Here is an 18,917-nt window from a genome sequence, read left to right as displayed (position 1 = left end):
GTGCTTCAACTGAATTGATTCAGTTTGGAGGTAGACAACACGATAGGTAGGTGTCTTTCCATCGTCTTCGTATGTTGCTTTAGATTTTTGAATTAAGCTCTCTTTCTATGTTCAGACACTTAACAGAGATGCACAACATACGTATATTTATGTATCTGTAATTAGTGCAGAGTGGATGGTCTTGTTTTATCGTGCTAGGAAGTTGAATTAATTTGATGATTAGCTATCTAGTTAGGCTAATGTGACTTTTTCTCGCAACAGTTTGTGTGAGAAGACTGTATGCTGTTGTATTAAGCGCTGCAAATATTGTTGTTTTTATGTTTTGTGGAGTTCATATAAAATGCGCATATACAGTACAGTAAAGTACACTTTCCCGTAAGTTCCTCGTTCAACATTACAAATATAAGCTCATATTTGGATGTAATGTGGGAATTGGATGTTGTAGCTAAATGAGTTGTATGCAGTGAAAATTTTCGGTGTGTGTAACAGATGTATTAATAGGTAATTTGTTAAATGTACTTTGTATGACGGCGCTACGAGCGGTAATGCACATAACTTTCACGCCAGATATGCCAGGCAGAGAGACGAGCGGAAGTTCATTGAAGTATGTTTTCCCTGTCCTTAGAGTATCTGGTTCGAGCAGTTTGTAACGCTTTGGGTGTGGATAACAAGTCTCCACTCCAACCCAGATCATACCTGTCAAGTTTGGTATTTAAAAATACGGGACATTTCCTGTATATGGCGTCATCGCCTAATTTGCATAATCGGTTATTTGCATATAGATGGAATCAAGTTCAAAGTTCCTCTTTATTTGTCTCCCAAGGGAGAAAATTTCCTTAGACAGAGGGCATACTGCAGTACAACACACAACATAAATGGACAAACACCATGTGAACACATAATATATCATAAAAAGTGCATTTAGTGCATGACAATTGTGTGTCATTACAAAAAACCAGACACCCAGGGGTACAGTCAAACCTTGGTGTTATTTAGCATCTTGATCGACAGTGGTACAAAAGAATATTTGTACCTATTATGGCTACTTAACAGAACCCTATATCTCCTACCTGAATTCATGAGCTGGTACTCAGAAGACAGCACATGTGTATTATCTAATACAATGTTCATTGCCTGTCTATATAATTCCTGCTCCAACAGCTCCTGCGGGCTAGAAAGGGTAGGAATGCCCATAATTTTACCTGCTGTCTTGACCAGTCTGAGTATTTGAGTTTTTGATTTAACTGTTAAATTACAAAACCAACCAGTAATACCATATCTCAGGATGGATTCAACAGCAGCTTTGTAGAAAATCAGCGTAATATTTTTACAGACACCAAATAGACTTAATCGACGCAGAAAATAGAGACGCTGATGAATTCTGGAACAAACGCTAGCCACCTGTGATCTCCAACTCAGATCACTATCTATATGAACTCCGAGATATTTAAAAGAGCTCACCTGCTCGATTGTGTGGCCATGAATGGTCACAGGGTCAAGATTGCCAACTGACCGAGGGCCCACCACCATTTCTACTGTCTTCATTGTATTTATCTCCAATTTATTTTTATCACACCAAGCCACGAGTTTTCCTACAGCCATACTATATGTGTTTGGGTCAGAGGTACCTGTTAACAAAGTCAGGAAGACAATATCATCCGAATTTTTTTTCATAAATTGGTTTGACTCCTTACTAACACAGTCATTTGTATAGAGAGTGAACAAGAATGGAGAACTGACACTCCCCTGGGGGCAGGGCTTAATTTGTAAATCAAGCGATGCCGCATTTTAACCTGAGTGAGGGGTGGGGGGGGGGGGGGGGTGGCGTTGGCGCACGTAAGTTGTTGAGCGGAAGGGGGGGGGGGGGGTGGCGAACGTAAAATGGACACAGATTAAGTGTTATATCGCCGGTGGTTGGCACCAGAGCTAGCGAACTAGTAACTAGTAGCGTGAGAGTTGGCAACCCTGCGGACAACATTAAATGTTACCGGATCGAGGCAGACAGTTACCGGAACGCACGCTTCAAAATTAAAGAGTTCCGGGATCCTGTTCCGGCAAAGTTTGCACTTTCTCTCTTTGTTATTTCTCGCGTATTATATACGCGACCGGGGATCCAGTGAACAGCATGCAGGACCCCATTGTTTACACTCGGGAGCAGCTTCTGGCGCTACGTGACTCAGCGGGCGCCCCAGGGGAACGAGCTGAGATCCCCCACGAGCTGAGGAGGAGACGCCGGGGGAATCGCGCGGGGGCTCTGCGCCGGGCGAGAAGGAGACGTTATAAACCAGTTCTCCATTCCGTTATCATGGGCATTGTACGATCTCTCTCTAACAAGATGGATGAGTTAAAGGCGCTGACCCGGCACGAGAGGGAATTCCGCGAGTGTAGCGTCATGGTGTTTACGGAGACGTGGCTAACGGCGCTAACTCCGGACTCTCTCGTCTCTCTGGAAGGCTTTCACCTCACCCGGGCGGATAGGACAGAGGAAAGTGGTAAGAAGAAAGGAGGAGGACTGGCAGTGTTCGTGAACAGTAGATGGTGTAACGCTGGGCACATCACTGTTAAGGAGCAGATCTGTTGTAAGGACATTGAACTGTTAGCAGTTAGCATGAGACCCTACTATCTACCGCAGGAGTTCTCACACGCTATCGCGATAGCTGCGTATGTTCTCCCGTCTGCTAACGCCGACACTGCCTGTGACGTCCTGCACTCAGCTGTGAGCAGGATTCAGACCCAGCATCCCCAAGCCCTCCTTTTGATTTCGGGAGATTTTAACAACTGTTCTCCATCATCGACCCTGTCTATGTTCACCCAGTACGTTACCTGCAAAACCAGAGACAACAAGATACTGGATCTGTTTTATGCCAATACAAAGGGAGCATATAACTCATCACCCCTCCCTCCCCTGAGAAGATCGGATCACAACCTGGTTCATCTTCTCCCTGTGTAGAAACCCCTTGTACACAGAGAACCAGCCGTCACCCGCACAGTGAAGAAATGGACTGTGGAGTCTGAAGAGGCTTTGAAAGACTGTTTCAGCACAACACTGTGGGAGGAACTGTGTGATCCACATGGGGAGGATCTTGATGGTCTCACACACTGCATAACAGACTATGTGAACTTCTGTGTGGAGAACACCGTACCCACCAAGACTGTTCGGTGTTTCTCCAACAATAAGCCCTGTATTAACTCACAGCTTCCACCAAACGGCTCTCCTGCTGACACACTCTAGCAGACAGCCTCCCCTCTCAACCCCCCCACCTAACGGCTCTCCTGCTGACACACACTCCAGCAGTCAGCCCCCCCACTTCAGTCTGGCATTTACCACGTCCCAGGTGAGAGGTGAGCTCAGGAGGATCAAGACCAGGAAGGCTGCAGGCCCGGATGGAATCAGCTCAAGGCTTCTCAAGTCCTGTGCCGACGAGTTGTGTGGTGTGGCCGGACACATCTTTAATCTCAGTCTGAGATTAGGGAGAGTTCCACAGCTGTGGAAGACATCTTGCGTGGTACCAGTGCCAAAGACCCCACACCCGAAAGACTTTAATAGTTATAGGCCTGTGGCACTGACTTCACACCTGATGAAGACCCTGGAGAGACTGCTTCTTGTCCACCTCCGCCACCTGGTGAGTCCAGCTATGGACCCACTTCAGTTTGCCTACCAACCTGGCATTGGAGTGGAGGATGCCATCATCCACCTTCTACACAGGTCTCTCTCTCACCTGGAGAATGCTGGGAGCACTGTGAGAATCATGTTTTTTGATTTCTCTAGTGCTTTCAATACAATACAGCCCATACTACTGAAGGACAAGCTGGAGTGCGCTGGTTTGGACCATCACCTCGCCACCTGGATCTTGGACTACCTCACAAAACCTCAGTATGTGAGGACACAAGACTGCCAGTCTGACGTGGTTGTCTGCAGTACGGGGGCTCCTCAGGGAACAGTGCTTGCTCCCTTCCTCTTCACTCTCTACACTGCTGACTTCAAGTACAGCTCTGCCAGCTGCCACCTGCAGAAGTTCTCAGACGACTCTGCTATTGTCGGCCTCATCAGTGAGGGAGACGACAGGGAGTACAGAGAACTGACGCAGGACTTTGTGGATTGGTGCCAGAGGAACTGCTTGCAGATCAACACCAGTAAAACTAAAGAACTGGTAGTGGACTTCCGCTGGGCCAAACACTCTTCCCCTGTACCAGTGAACATCCAGGGAATGGATTGAGATGGTGAGGTCCTACAAGTACCTGGGTGTTCATCTCAACAACAAGCTGGACTGGACTGACAACACAGCTGCACTTTACCAGAAGGGTCAGAGCAGGCTACATCTCCTGAGGAGACTCAGGTCCTTTGGAGTGGAGCGTACACTCCTGAGGACCTTCTTTGATGCTGTGGAGGTATCAGCCATCTTTTATGGAGTGGTCTGCTGGGGCAGCAGCATCTCCACTGCTGACAGGAAGAGACTGAATAAAATCATTAGGCAGTCCCACCAGGATTTCGCGGGCCTTTTTTGTGATTGTTGCGGGATAAAATGTTTGATGTTGCGGGTGTTTTTAAAAAAAATTGCGATGGAAGTTGCGGTGTGTTTTTGCTTTTTTGTGAGTACATTACAATAGGGAGTAAATGTTGTATGGTTTCCTCTATTTAGTAGTCCATTTTAATTATCTATTTACCTATTTATTCAGGCTTGGCAACTTTTCAAGATCGCTTGGAGTGAGATTTGAACCTGGAGGGGGTGGCGAACATTAATTGTTGACGGGGGGGCGGGGTTAGCGAACGTAAGTTGTTAGCGGGCGGCCTGTAAAATGGACACAAATTAAGTATTATATCGAGATCGATCGCCAGTGGTTGTGCCACTAGTAACTCGTAGATATGGATCAGAGATAAATAAACTTTATCTCTGACTTTAAACTTTATCTCAGTTTAAAAAGTTTAAACTTATAAACTTTATCTCAGACCCTCGCCGCTTGCGTGCGCTGCAGTGACTTTGCGGGCTACCGTTGCATTGTGGGGAATGTAGTGTTTGTGCGTGCATAACACCATCGGGCGGCTGTGGCCTGCGGGCCGGTTCTAATAGTAATTAAATATCATCCAGGGGGCCATAGATAATCAATTCGCGGGTCGGATCTGGACAGTTTATCCCCGCTTTCATGTAGTGTACCGGGATACTGCTTTTCCCGATCTTTTTGCCGTTATTTTCGTCGCTCATGCTGCTTTCAGTCTGCTCCTCTTGAACGTATATACGGAAGTAAGGCGGGAGTTTGTCTACGTCACATCAAGACGACATCAGTGATTGGTCAAATTTGCGGGAAAGTTGCGGTGATTGGCTGAAGTTGCAACACCGCCCTGAATTCGCGGGGTTTGCTTGAAGTTGCGTTGAAGTTGCAAATCGCAACATCGCGACTTTCTGGAGGGTCTGATTAGGAAGTCCAGCTCTGTCCTGGGGGGCCATCTTGACCCGGTGGAGGTGGTGGGAGACAGGAGGATGAGGACTAAATTCAACCACATGTTGAAGAACCTGTCCCATCCCATGCACCACTCCCTGTCAGCACTGAGCAGCTCCTTCAGTGCCCGGCTGCTGCACCCGCGCTGTGTGAAGGAGAGATACCGCAGGTCGTTCCTTCCAGCCGCTGTCAGACTGTACAACAGCCACTGCTCTCCATAGATCACCTGTACTGTACAACAATCTGCTCACTGTAATTTACTGCTCTTACTGTTCTACCATGTGCAATATTTAAATCTATCATGTGCAATATTTAAATCTACGATGTGCAATAACCATAACTGTTTAGAACTACATACATATATATACATACATACATGTGTTACGTCCAGCCCCTCCCTCGTCCCTGGTCCCGCCTAGCTTCCCGCTCCGATTCGTTCCTCCCCCTGTCTGTCACGCCCTCGTCGTTTATCACACACACCTGAGTCTCATTTCACCGTCTTGTTTCCATTGTATAAAACCCCCCTAGTGTTTTTGTTCCGTGTCGATCATTGTTTGTTCTGTTTCCCTTTCGCCTTGCCCCGTGCTCTCCTTTTCCCTCTTGCTGTATGATTCTGGTTTGTAGGTAGAGTTGCCCTGTGTTCTTTGAGTGTGTTGCTGTCCGGTCCAGGTTAGTCTTCGGCTCGTGTTCTACGTCTGTCTTGTTCTCTAAAGTTCATTTTGTTCTCATCTGCTTTGACTCTCCGTTCTTCCCCTCCCCACGTGTTTAGTAGTGTGTGTTTAGTTCGCTGTCTCTCTGTTTAGATTGTGGTTCACGCCTGTGCTGTTAGTGTCGCTGTTGGTTTTCCTGTGTTTTGTATTCTTTGGTTGGTTGATGTTTCTTTGCTTGTGTATGTACGTGCTTCATTGACCCTCTTTATTATTGCTGGTAGTGTATACCCCCTGTCATTGTTTGTGTCCTCCTTCCATTGTTCTGCTTCTGTTTGGTTTTGGTTGCGTATCTTTTATTAAATATTGAAAAACCTGCTATTGCGTCACCCCTTCCCTGTTAAAACGTTACATAATGACCGACCAAGTTGAAATGACGCAGCAGGTGAAGCCAGTTTTCGCTAACCTCGCACAGACTAGAGTAAGCGATTATTTCCAGGATAAGCTCAACAATCTCCAGTCGTTTCTGGTAAGGGATCCTATGGGAAATCCCATATGCCTACCTTCTCTGGCTCGCTGCCCAGAAGCGTACGACGGAGTATGTACACCAGTGGAGAAATATGTCCTGCAATGTACGGAATACATTAGACTTCTAACTTGTCCCCCACCTCCAAACCAGGTGCTTGTGCTGTTTCTGCGATCTCTGCTAAAAGGTAAAGCACTTGAGTGGGCGGACATAATACTAGCCACTCGTATAGACGAGGCATGGACTGTGGAGGGGTTCTACAACCTAATGCGTAGGAGGTTCACTGGAGGTAAAACCCCTGCAGTAGACATTGCCCCTGCACCGGATGACGCCGCTTTGGCGTCCCCGCCTTCTGATGATGCCGCCTCTGCATCCCTGGCTCCTGACGACGCCGCCTCGGCGTATCCTGCTCCTGACGACGCCTGCACGGCGTACCCGCCTGCTCCAGACGACGCCTGCACGGCGTACCCGCCTGCTCCAGACGACGCCTGCAAGGCGTACCCGCCTGCTCCAGACGACGTCGGCCCGGAGGCTCCGCCCCCTGATGACGTCGGCCCGGAGGCTCCGCCCCCTGATGACGTCGGCCCGGAGGCTCCGCCCCCTGATGACGTCGGCCCGGAGGCTCCGCCCCCTGATGACGTCTGTGCGATGACCAGGCCACCCGATGACGTCGGCCCGGTGGACACGCCCCCCGATGACGTCGACCCGGTGGACACGCCCCCCGATGACGTCGGCCCGGTGGACACGCCCCCCGATGACGTCGGCCCGGTGGACACGCCCGCCGATGACGTCGCTCCGGCGGTCACGCCCGCCGATGACGTCGCTCCGGCTGCCACGCCCGCCGATGACGTCTGCACGGCGACGCCGCCTGTTCCCGCTCCTCGCCAGCGGGCCCCGCCTGCTCCCGTTCCCCGCCAGCGGACCCCGCCTGCTCCCGCAGCCCGCCAGCGGACCCCGCCTGCTCCTGCAGCCCGCCAGCGGACCCCGCCTGCTCCCGCTGCCCGCCAGCGGTCCCCACCTGTTCCCGCTGCCCGCCAGCGGACACAGCCCGTCCCCACGACCTGCCGGCCCGTCCCTGCGGCTCCTGGCCTCCCGGGTCCCTGCGGCCTCTCAGCCGGCCTCCCCTGTCTCCGCTGTCCCTCAGCCGGTCCTACCGGTGCCCCTGGACTTTTCCCCGGTGCCCCTGGACTTTTCCCCGGCTCCCCTGAACATTCCTCCGGCTCCGCCGGTTCCCCGAGACGCTCCTTGGTCTACGCCAGCCCTCACAGTGACTGCTTTGCCCGCCTGTGGGCCTGGGGCTGGCTCCGTGTTGGACTGTTCGGACGCTGACGCTCTTGTGACTTCTGTTTTGCGATCGCCTATGTTCCCCTTTTTGCCCTGTCCCCTCCCTGGTTTCCTGTTGGTCCCTGTCCCAGTGTGTATGTCTGTCCGTGTCCTTGTGCCCGTCCCTGTGTCTGTGTCTGGTGGTCTCGTCCGGGTTCCTGTGCCCGTGTTGGTTCCCCAGGTCGTGACCCATTTCGTCCCCGTCCCGGTCTCCGTTGTTGTCCGCCTGTTGTCTCCGGTGCCCTTGGTCCCTTCTGTTCCGGCCCCTTTGGTTCCGTCCCCTGTTTCTGTCCCCTGTCCTGGCCCGTCTGCTCCAGTCCCCGTGCTGCCTCCCATCCCTTGTCCCTGTCCTCCATTGCGTCCAGTCAGTGGCCCGTTGCGTCCGTCCTGCCCCGGGCCTGTCGTCCCTATCCCGGTCACGCCTGCTGTTCCCCGTGTGGATTGTTTTGTCCCTGTTGGGCGTGCCCCGGTGTTGCACGCCCTGAGGGGGGGTTCTGTTACGTCCAGCCCCTCCCTCGTCCCTGGTCCCGCCTAGCTTCCCGCTCCGATTCGTTCCTCCCCCTGTCTGTCACGCCCTCGTCGTTTGTCACACACACCTGAGTCTCATTTCACCGTCTTGTTTCCATTGTATAAAACCCCCCTAGTGTTTTTGTTCCGTGTCGGTCATTGTTTGTTCTGTTTCCCTTTCGCCTTGCCCCGTGCTCTCCTTTTCCCTCTTGCTGTATGATTCTGGTTTGTAGGTACAGTTGCCCTGTGTTCTTTGAGTGTGTTGCTGTCCGGTCCAGGTTAGTCTTCGGCTCGTGTTCTACGTCTGTCTTGTTCTCTAAAGTTCATTTTGTTCTCATCTGCTTTGACTCTCCGTTCTTCCCCTCCCCACGTGTTTAGTAGTGTGTGTTTAGTTCGCTGTCTCTCTGTTTAGATTGTGGTTCACGCCTGTGCTGTTAGTGTCGCTGTTGGTTTTCCTGTGTTTTGTATTCTTTGGTTGGTTGATGTTTCTTTGCTTGTGTATGTACGTGCTTCATTGACCCTCTTTATTATTGCTGGTAGTGTATACCCCCTGTCATTGTTTGTGTCCTCCTTCCATTGTTCTGCTTCTGTTTGGTTTTGGTTGCGTATCTTTTATTAAATATTGAAAAACCCGCTATTGCGTCACCCCTTCCCTGTTAAAACGTTACAACATGCACATATATTTATACTCTTTATTTATTTCTCTTGTATACCTGTATATTATACATGTGTACTTCCTGACACTATTTCTGCTGCTGTAACACTGCAAATTTCCCCACTGAGGGATGAATAAAGGATTATCTTATCTCTCTTATCTTATCTGTGGGCTGGCCTTTTTAGGGACTGGAATAATAAAAGATTTTTTCCAGAGTACTGGCACAGTATGAGTATCTATGGAAAGCTGAAATAGTTATGCCAAACAGGTGACAGCTCTTCAGCCAAAGTCTTCAGCAAGAAGGCCGACATACGGTCTGGGCCCGTTGCTTTGTTGGTACATATGGCCTTCAAGACTTTGGTCACTGCTTGTTGTTCAATTAAAATTCTATCCCTGTTTAGGTCACATATTACATTCTCTAAAACTGCAGTACAATTGCTCCTAATTCCTGTATCGAAGCGCATATAAAAATAGTTAAGTTCATTAGCCCTAGCTGTTTCATTAGGGGTAGACAGAGGCTTCCTTTTTTCATTCATATTTGTCATTTGTCTGATTGAAACCCACAGATCCTTTGTGTTGGATGTAGTTAAGTTCTGTTCTGCCTCATCCTTGGCCTGCCGCCGGGCTGCTCTTAATTGGGCATTTTAGAATCGAGGCTGTAGGAGAGACGAAAACATCTTTGGAGTGGCAAAAAGTGAAGAAAAAACACCCCAAATATGTTTTGAACTACAAATGAATAAAAAAAAAATTTCTAGTGGTATTTCTAGCTACAAATGGGGACATCTCCTGGGCATATTTCTGTGCCTTTAGCCCGCGTTTGTGCTTGGTAGATTGTTCGTGCTGACGGACATCGTTCCTTCCCCCATGAGAGACACTAAAATCACAGCTACATATCTTACAGAATGAGCAGCTATGCCCCTTCATGCTCCTCTTTAGGAAAGTAAATTCCCTGTCCCATTCGTCAAGGTACTTACACGTACGCTTAGCTTTTTTGGCAGGACTGCCTTCTCTCGTTAAATCCATCTCTGATTTGTTCCAGGTTTGCTCCCACTGTTGACACTAAACCCACGAGTTTTCAATTTTTATTTTTTTTAAAGCATTCATGTGCCGCGCCAAACAGATTCTGTCACTAGCCTGAGAACCTGCAGTAGTCTGGGTAGCAGTTCTCGCGAGGCTAGTGACAGAATTCTGTTTGGAGCGCTACATGAATGCCTTAAAAAAAATAAAAATTGAAAACTGAAAATACGGGACAAATACGGGAAAATAAAAATACAGGATGATGCCGGGACAGAGCGGTAAAATACGGGACTGTCCCGGCCACAGAGGTGTCAATTCCAGGTTCAGAAAGTAAAAGTCCTCACCAGGATTTTGCTCAGGCTTCCTGGATTGTGTTGATTCCACTAATTTTACCTGGATTGCACTAATTAGGAAATCTAGCAAGCTTGAGCAAAATCCTGGTGAGGACTTTTACTTTCTGAACCTGGAATTGACACCTCTGCCCGGCCAAAACGGGACACTTGACAGGTATGACCCGGATAGAAGGGAGCTTTGCAACCGAGTTTAGAGGATGAGTCGTGGAGCACAGGGAGGAAACAGGTGTTACACCAGATTCTGTGACCGTCGAGTTTTGTGACCACAGAGGGCGCTATTTCACAGTTTCTGTTCACAGACGCGAGCGCTTTTCAAATGCTACACAAACTACGCTGATGCGCTTTCTTTTCTTCTTTTGTTGGTGTCCACAAGCTGAAAGATGACCGATGTTTGTATTTACATTTTTTCGTCTTTTGTCATTTTACAGTGTCTTTACATTTTACCAACATTATAAGTGATTATCACTTTTTGAAAGCAATTGAGTTTTAAAAAGCCTTTAAAAGTGTGTTTACCTAGGGTTAAAAGAACAGGTTGGACAAATTGTTTAGAAAAATCACTCATCGCTCAAAATTTTGTTTCTTATACGAAGATTGAAAAAAAGCATAATTGCTTGTTTTCAAGTAAATACGACAGGGTAAAGTCAGGTGGTTGATGTCACTTGGTTGTAATGCCACTTGCAGCATTTTCACATTTTATGTAAATGAGTTATGAAATTTGTAGAATATGAACATTACAAGTCTTGTTTTACATGGTTTGCTTGCATGTCTGATGTCAATACTAAAGCAACATAATGTAGATCTGTGACGGGTGAGACAAATAAAAAGGAAACTATCATGGTAGCCTCGGAGAAAATGGGGGATTTAATGGATAAAGTGCACCAACTGAAAACCTGTGACACAATCCAAATGGCTATGTTAATGTAGATATGTAAATAGATTTGTTGATGTAGATATGTTAATGTTGTTTATTGTATAATGTATCTCTTCTCAAGGTTTCCAAGTCGAAGAACAATTTGTGTATGAAGACAGATGAGACTGTGATGGGAGAGGACACCGTCCATCCGGTAGGTTGCACAGACTCTGTGTAACGTAGCTTGCGCCACGGAGCGAGGAGACGGACACAATCGCTGAGAAGAGCGAGATTTATTCAGGGGAATACCGTATTCATCGTCGGATAGCCAGGCAGGGTCAATCACAGGAGGGCAGTCCGTAAAACAGGCAAAGACAGGCATCACAAGACAGGGGGCACGGGAAACAGGAGAAACACGAAAACGGTCAGGCACAGAGAACAGCGGTGGGATAGACACGATCACACATAAATTCAAAATACCGGACAAAGGACAAGGGAGACTCAGGGGCTTTTATACACAGAACTAAACTAGGGACAGGTGATGACAATGACACAGGGGCGTGGTAACAAACGAGGGATTCATAAAACTAACGAGCAGGGCGGGACAAACGGGCAAGAACACAGACACGAGGGAACCCAGAGTGACAGCTAGGAGAGGGGGCGTAGCCGCACGTGACAGAACCCCCCCTCAAAGCGTGCCACTCTGGGGCACGCAAGGGCAGACAGGACAGGGAACCAGACTAGGACAAGACAGGGAACCACGGAACACGGCGAGGGACAGGGACAGCAGACACGGGACGGACCGGAGGAACAGACCAGGGGAAAGCAGGGCACGGAGACCGGGGCACGGCAGGGACAGGGGGACCAGAGACGGGCCAGGAGCTGGGCTGGGGCATGGCGGTACACGGGGCACATGGAGACCGGACAGGGCAAGGAGCAGGGCCGGACAGTACAGGACCGGGGACAGACACGGGAGTGGGGCCAGGGGACAAGGCGGAGGCAAACACAGAGGCAAAGACACCATGAACAACGGAGACAGGCACAGGCACAAGGTGGGTGACAACTTGGGGAACAGACATGGGGACAGGGACAGAGACGACACCACAGGAAACAGACACGGGAACAGGAACACAGACCTTGACAGACACAACCACGGGGACAGGGACCAAAACAAAACCAGGGATGGGACCAGGGAGCAAGGGGAACACGGGCAACGGAACATAGGAGGCAAAGGGCGGAGCAGGGGGAACACCAAGTCCATGCCCAACAGGGGGCAGCACAGTCTCTGGGGCGACAGGTGCGGCCGGGCGGCAGGCAGCGGGAACAGGAGCCGGCAGACAGGCAGCGGGAACTGGAGCCGGCAGACAGGCAGCGGGGACAGGCAGGGTCCGCTGGCGGGCAGCGGGGACAGGCAGGGTCCGCTGGCGGGCAGCGGGGACAGGCAGGGTCCGCTGGCGGGCAGCGGGGACAGGCAGGGTCCGCTGGCGGGCAGCGGGAACGGGAGCCGGCGTGGACGACCTCTCCAGGGTCGCGGGGACAGGAACCGGCGTGGACGACCTCTCCAGGGTCGCGGGGACAGGAACCGGCGTGGACTGCTGACGGGCAGCGGGGACAGGAACCGGCGTGGACTGCTGACGGGCAGCGGGGACAGGAACTGGCGTGGACGACCTCTCCAGGGTCGCGGGGACAGGAACCGGCGTGGACGACCTCTCCAGGGTCGCGGGGACAGGAACCGGCGTGGACTGCTGACGGGCAGCGGGGACAGGAACTGGCGTGGACGAGACACCCTCGGGGGGCGGAACCACCGGGCTGACGTCCTCAGGGGGCGGAACCACCGGGCTGACGTCCTCAGGGGGCGGAATCACCGGGCTGACGTCCTCAGGGGGCGGAACCACCGGGCTGACGTCCTCAGGGGGCGGAACCACCGGGCTGACGTCCTCAGGGGGCGTGACCGCCATACTGACGTCCTCAGGGGGCGTGACCGCCATACTGACGTCATCGGGGGGCGTGACCGCCATACTGACGTCATCGGGGGGCGGGACCGCCATACTGACGTCATCGGGGGGCGTGACCGCCATACTGACGTCATCGGGGGGCGGGACCGCCATACTGACGTCATCGGGGGGCGGGACCGCTATACTGACGTCATCGGGGGGCGGGACCGCCATACTGACGTGGCTCGTACTCCCCCCCAAAAAATACTTGGGGTTGTCATGTGGAGTAGCCGGCAGGATCAGAGGCGGTGGGTCCTCCTCCTCAGGGTCCTGGGTGAGCCTGGCAGAACACACAGACACAGAAGCTCCTCGGTTGCTCTCTCTGCTGCGGCTCCGCCTCCCTTGAGGCGCCGGGAGCTCGCGGTGGTCAGAGAGAGTCAACCGAGGGTTAAGTGAATACTTGTCTGTGCGCTCAGACCGTCTGCCCGCTGCTTGCACTACAGGGGCTTTTTCCCCGTCGTGTTCGCAACACCGGGCAGACACACAGCGCTCAGATGGAGTCTCGTCGCGGAAGCCAGTAGAAAGAGACTGCGCTTTCTTTGGTCGGCGACGAGACTTCCTTGTACCCGCAGCGCCAGGGGTATTCCTGTCTCTGGTTTGTTCGCACTGAAATACCGGAGAGTCGAACCGGATTAAACCAGCCGACATCCATTCACAGTGTTTGAACTCACCAGAGTCTCGCTCTCTCGCTGTGTCCTTGATAGGTCCGGTATTATGTAACGTAGCTTGCGCCACGGAGCGAGGAGACGGACACAATCGCTGAGAAGAGCGAGATTTATTCAGGGGAATACCGTATTCATCGTCGGATAGCCAGGCAGGGTCAATCACAGGAGGGCAGTCCGTAAAACAGGCAAAGACAGGCATCACAAGACAGGGGGCACGGGAAACAGGAGAAACACGAAAACGGTCAGGCACAGAGAACAGCGGTGGGATAGACACGATCACACATAAATTCAAAATACCGGACAAAGGACAAGGGAGACTCAGGGGCTTTTATACACAGAACTAAACTAGGGACAGGTGATGACAATGACACAGGGGCGTGGTAACAAACGAGGGATTCATAAAACTAACGAGCAGGGCGGGACAAACGGGCAAGAACACAGACACGAGGGAACCCAGAGTGACAGCTAGGAGAGGGGGCGTAGCCGCACGTGACACTCTGCAACTACAGAAATCATTTTGGAGACTATTACTATAAGTGTCCTCTGAATTAAAACTGTTTCTCTATGTCTACAGAGAACTGAAACTTGTGATTTCAAATTCTGCTATAAAAAACAAAATTACTTGGTGACATATAATGGGCCAATGACTGTACAGGAGGCACTAAATTCAAACTCCTCTTTTACAACCTTTGTAAATAAAAATATGAGAAAGCAAGTGCTGATCTGTAGAGGGGAATCACCCAGAGGAGCCGTGACGTCCGACTTCCCCTGCTGTCTGATTAATAAAAATGAGGTTTTGGATATAACCTTCATTAAAATGGATAACGACGGAAAGGGGAATAAATCAAATGATACGAGTGACGCCAACAAATTTGTTACCTTTAACATTAAAATACGAGGTCACAAAGTTATTCGACAACTGATGAGAAACAAGCAACTGACAAGACATGTGGATTACGTTTGTGTGTATGCCTTGAAAGGACGAAAGCTGATAAATGCTCTTGAGCATGATGGAAGGTTTAATGATGGCATTTTTAAAAAGAAGACACATTCTCTCAAGGACATGGACAATAAGGATATCCACAACATGTCAAACATTGTTGACCCTCTGAATGGAAAGCAGTTCGAGGTTTTTGTCGAAGACAATCGGCCACCTAGTCAGGGGTCTAGTCAGGGGTCTAATCAGGAGTATGAGCAAGTGAAGAATGGTCCTTGTGAAGTGTCCATAAGTCCTACTAGTCATCAGTCAGAAACTGCAGCCTCTGTCAGCACTTTGCAGCAAAAGCCGCTGAAAGGGAAGGGATCGAACATAACGCAGATCCACATTTCAAACATCCCAAACTCAGAGAAAGTCCTGAATCTTCTCCGAGATCAGATGAGAGGTTTGTTGGAGAAGCTGAAGGAGCGGGAGAAACTCTCAAAGCCTGCTGAGGTGCAGAGGTTCTTCAGAGAGGAGTATGATAAAAGCGCTCAGAGTTTCTCTGAGATAAAGACAGTAAAACAATTAGGTAAACTCTCTGACTCTGTCTGCCAGATCTGTGTGGAAGGGGAAGCAAGAGGAACTGGATTTTTGCTGACTGGCAGGTTAATTCTGACCAATGCGCATGTTGTTTCTACTTATGACATTACCCATAAGCCAAAATGCATAACAGCTATATTTCAATTTGAGGATTTGGTCAAAGAGGACACAGAAGAGATAATGGACACAGAGGAAAGAATGGACACTGAGGAGAGAAGACCAGTGCACAAGACAAAACCTTTGACCTTAGTTTCCCACCGTTATGGGGAAATTGACATGGGTCAGCATGTGGACTTTGCACTGCTACAACTGAGCGATGATGAAAAACTTCCTGACTGTCCTCAATTGCTTAGTCATTATAGTCCACCTTCCAGTAGGGGTGGGATCTGTATAGTTGGATATCCTGGGGGTGGGGTTAAGAGAATGGACCCCTGTTTCATCATTCCAAAAGAAGAAGCTGCATCGTCTTCAGAACGACACGTTTCTGAGAACCAAGAATTCTTTCATGTCATGACACAGCGGTCTCAAATAGAGAAATGGAAAATTGATGATTCCCAGATCAGTTACAATTCCTGTTTTTTGCATGGATCCTCTGGCTCCCCAGTCTTCAATGAGTCCTGTGAACTGATTGGAGTTCACACTGGAGGCTATGTTTACCAAGGAGCAGGAGGGAAGAAGAGGAGTGTGATGGAGTACGCCTATCCCATGCTGCCCATCCTAGTGTGCATCATCAGACAGTGCAGGAAGTCTGGGAGAGTTTGTGTTGTTAAACACTTTAAGTCTCTAAACAACATGAAATATGTGCTTAAAGAGGCAGATGAACAGAATCAGGGCTGAAAGAGGATTCACTGAAAGAGATTTGGAGCATGATTTTTTTTGAGTATTTAAAACCCCTTTGTGCAGTGGCCATTTTGAGCCGATTTTTTTACAATTTGTACTAATACACATTGAACACTAGTTATCTCAAGGTGTACATATAGCAAAATTATAATTTAGGATTAAAACTGAAGTAAACAGTTGGGCTTATATTTCCATAATTTTGGCTCCATGAGAGCCTCTAAAACAAAATAAACAATATTGAGCATATACAGGGGTTGGACAATGAAATTGAAACGCCTGGTTTTAGACCACAATAATTTATTAGTATGGTGTAGGGCAGGGGTGGCCAACCCGCCAGAGACCTAGAGCAATTTTTTGTACTGTGTAACGGCAAAGAGCCACATCATGCATTGGCGAGTTTAATTTGTTGAGCGGGGGGGGGGAGTGTAAGTTGTCGAGCATGGTGGCGAGTGTAAGTTGTTGAGCGGGGGGGGGGGAGGGGGGGCGAGTGTAAGTTGTTGAGTAGGGGGGGTTAAATTATTAGCTGTAAAGACAGTCAAATGCGTGTTTTCCACTACGGCGATTTTAAAAGTATTAGCGGCTCGCTGGGTTTGGAAACAAACCGCGCACCACGAAAATGTAGCAGTGTGTCGCCCCGTTACTGCAGGTGAGCCCGCGGACCGGCTGGGGAGCCGCACGAAACCAGGCAAAGAGCCGCATGCGGCTCGCGAGCCGCGGGTTGCCCACCCCTGGTGTAGGGCCTCATTTTGCATCCAATACAGTGTTGATTCGTCTTGGGAATGACGTATACAAGTCCTGGGTGCACATGGTCCTCCAAAATGGTTCGGTAGTCCTTGGCAGTGACGCGCCCATCTAGCACAAGCAATGGGCCAAGGGAATGTCATGATTTGGCAGCCCAAACCATCACTGATCCACCCCCATAAAACCTCCCACACTAAAATTGTAACACGGTGGGAGTCGGGGTTGGACACCTTCGCGATAAAGAGCGAACAGCTACCTGAACGGAGCTAGTCTCCTCTAAAGAAACCGCGCCCACACAGAGAGTGTGCGACTTACCGAACACACTTCACTGAAACACTAACAAATGAACACAACTGACTACAGCGACTATGAAAGGAAAATACATTTATGTAATAAGAATCCTGAAATAATACAAGGCACAGAGAAAACGCAGCAGAGACTAAAGTAAATGAGATACAAAACCACAAAATAACGATCAGTAACACCAAACCACATACAAGAACTACTGTATACACAGGGTAAAACCATAGGGAACTAGAACCAAATACACAGAAGCTAGTAACACAGAGCACAAAACATAAACCAGACTACACTAAGAAAGAACACAGAAAGCACTTTTAGGAGTAACTAAAGTGTAAACATACAAAGGACAAGAAGGCAAGAATAACCAAGATGAATGGAGATACGTACAAGGCTTTAAACATTAAACTAGAGCTGACAACCAGGTCACAAACACACACAATAACCCACGATGTTATTGTGATGTCACGCCAGCCATTGCAAGAAGGTTCCAGTACCCGAGCAGACGAAGAGCAGCACTGAAGCATCCCAGCTTCTGTAGGGTGAAAGGAGGGTGTTCGGGCGCCTCAGTTGAGTGGGTGGAAGTGCAGATAGGGCGTGCCCGCACTCCAAGCACAACAGCTGTCAAGAAGGGTCAACGATCACCCACCATGAACCCTGTGCTCTTGCTCATGCGGGGATGGAGCACAATGGCGATTGTTGTTGATGGTTTTTCTGTGTGCCTTGTTTGCTGTCACTTCTGAGGAGTTGTGTCTTGCAGGCTGCAGACACGGCGCTAAAACCTGAGGACCTCACGATGAGGACAGATGTCAAGGCCACCAATCTATCACCTGATGTTGATTCATTTAATGATGATGATGATGATGTTTGAGTTAATTACTTCGTTGAACAATGTTGTAATCTGTTTGTAATCAGATGTAATTTGTTTGACCATGCATGTACTTCCGTAAGTGACACTACGATCGAAAGCCTGTACTGGAATGGTCTGTAGTCGGTGTAATTTGTCCATAAAGGACAAAAAGGAGGGAAATGTGATGGAAATTTGGTGATTCTTAGTATATATTAAACACATAGAAGTAGGGTTTTTACATATACGTGTGTTAATCATGCCACTGAAGCCATTCTCGTGACGTCAGTAGGCCTCAGATGTGTGTATGTGTGTTCTCTGGATGGCCTTAATCGAGGTCTAATCTGATCTGGTGTTCCTAAACTGACCTCGCTGGAGACGCCTAATCTCAGTTTGGAAAGGACTACGGCGACACTCAGTCTGCCACGCCATCACGAGGATGCTGAGCGTGGAGGGGGCATGCATCATATGCATCTGTCAAATCAATGCTAATCATTTCTTACATTGTCCAATCATATTTCGTTAATAACCTCATGTTCACCTCGTGGACACCGTGTGTATTGATGATCAAGGGTATAAAGGATGAGAGTTCGGAGTGGGGAATTAGCTCTCTCTGTGACAGACACTTGGTGTGTTTGTAACGGAGATCTCAAGGGTTCATCCATGTTTATGTTTAAATAAATCATTGTACTTATTA

General features: G+C 49.3%; 1 protein-coding gene across 1 annotated transcript; it reads left to right on the top strand.

Moving 5' to 3' along the window:
• The first annotated feature begins 14,786 nt into the window (after positions 1-14,786).
• Positions 14,787-16,365, top strand: LOC143509671 (serine protease FAM111A-like). Its single transcript, XM_076998514.1, has one exon. It carries the CDS (start codon positions 14,791-14,793, stop codon positions 16,327-16,329), a length of 1,539 nt encoding a protein of 512 aa, XP_076854629.1. The 5' UTR covers positions 14,787-14,790; the 3' UTR covers positions 16,330-16,365.
• The last annotated feature ends 2,552 nt before the right edge of the window (positions 16,366-18,917 follow it).

Source organism: Brachyhypopomus gauderio, chromosome 3, assembly GCF_052324685.1.
Source record: "Brachyhypopomus gauderio isolate BG-103 chromosome 3, BGAUD_0.2, whole genome shotgun sequence".
In the NCBI taxonomy this organism is placed as follows: domain Eukaryota; kingdom Metazoa; phylum Chordata; class Actinopteri; order Gymnotiformes; family Hypopomidae; genus Brachyhypopomus; species Brachyhypopomus gauderio.
Note: the sequence above shows the minus strand (reverse complement) of the source record. Positions and strands in the feature narration are given on the sequence as shown.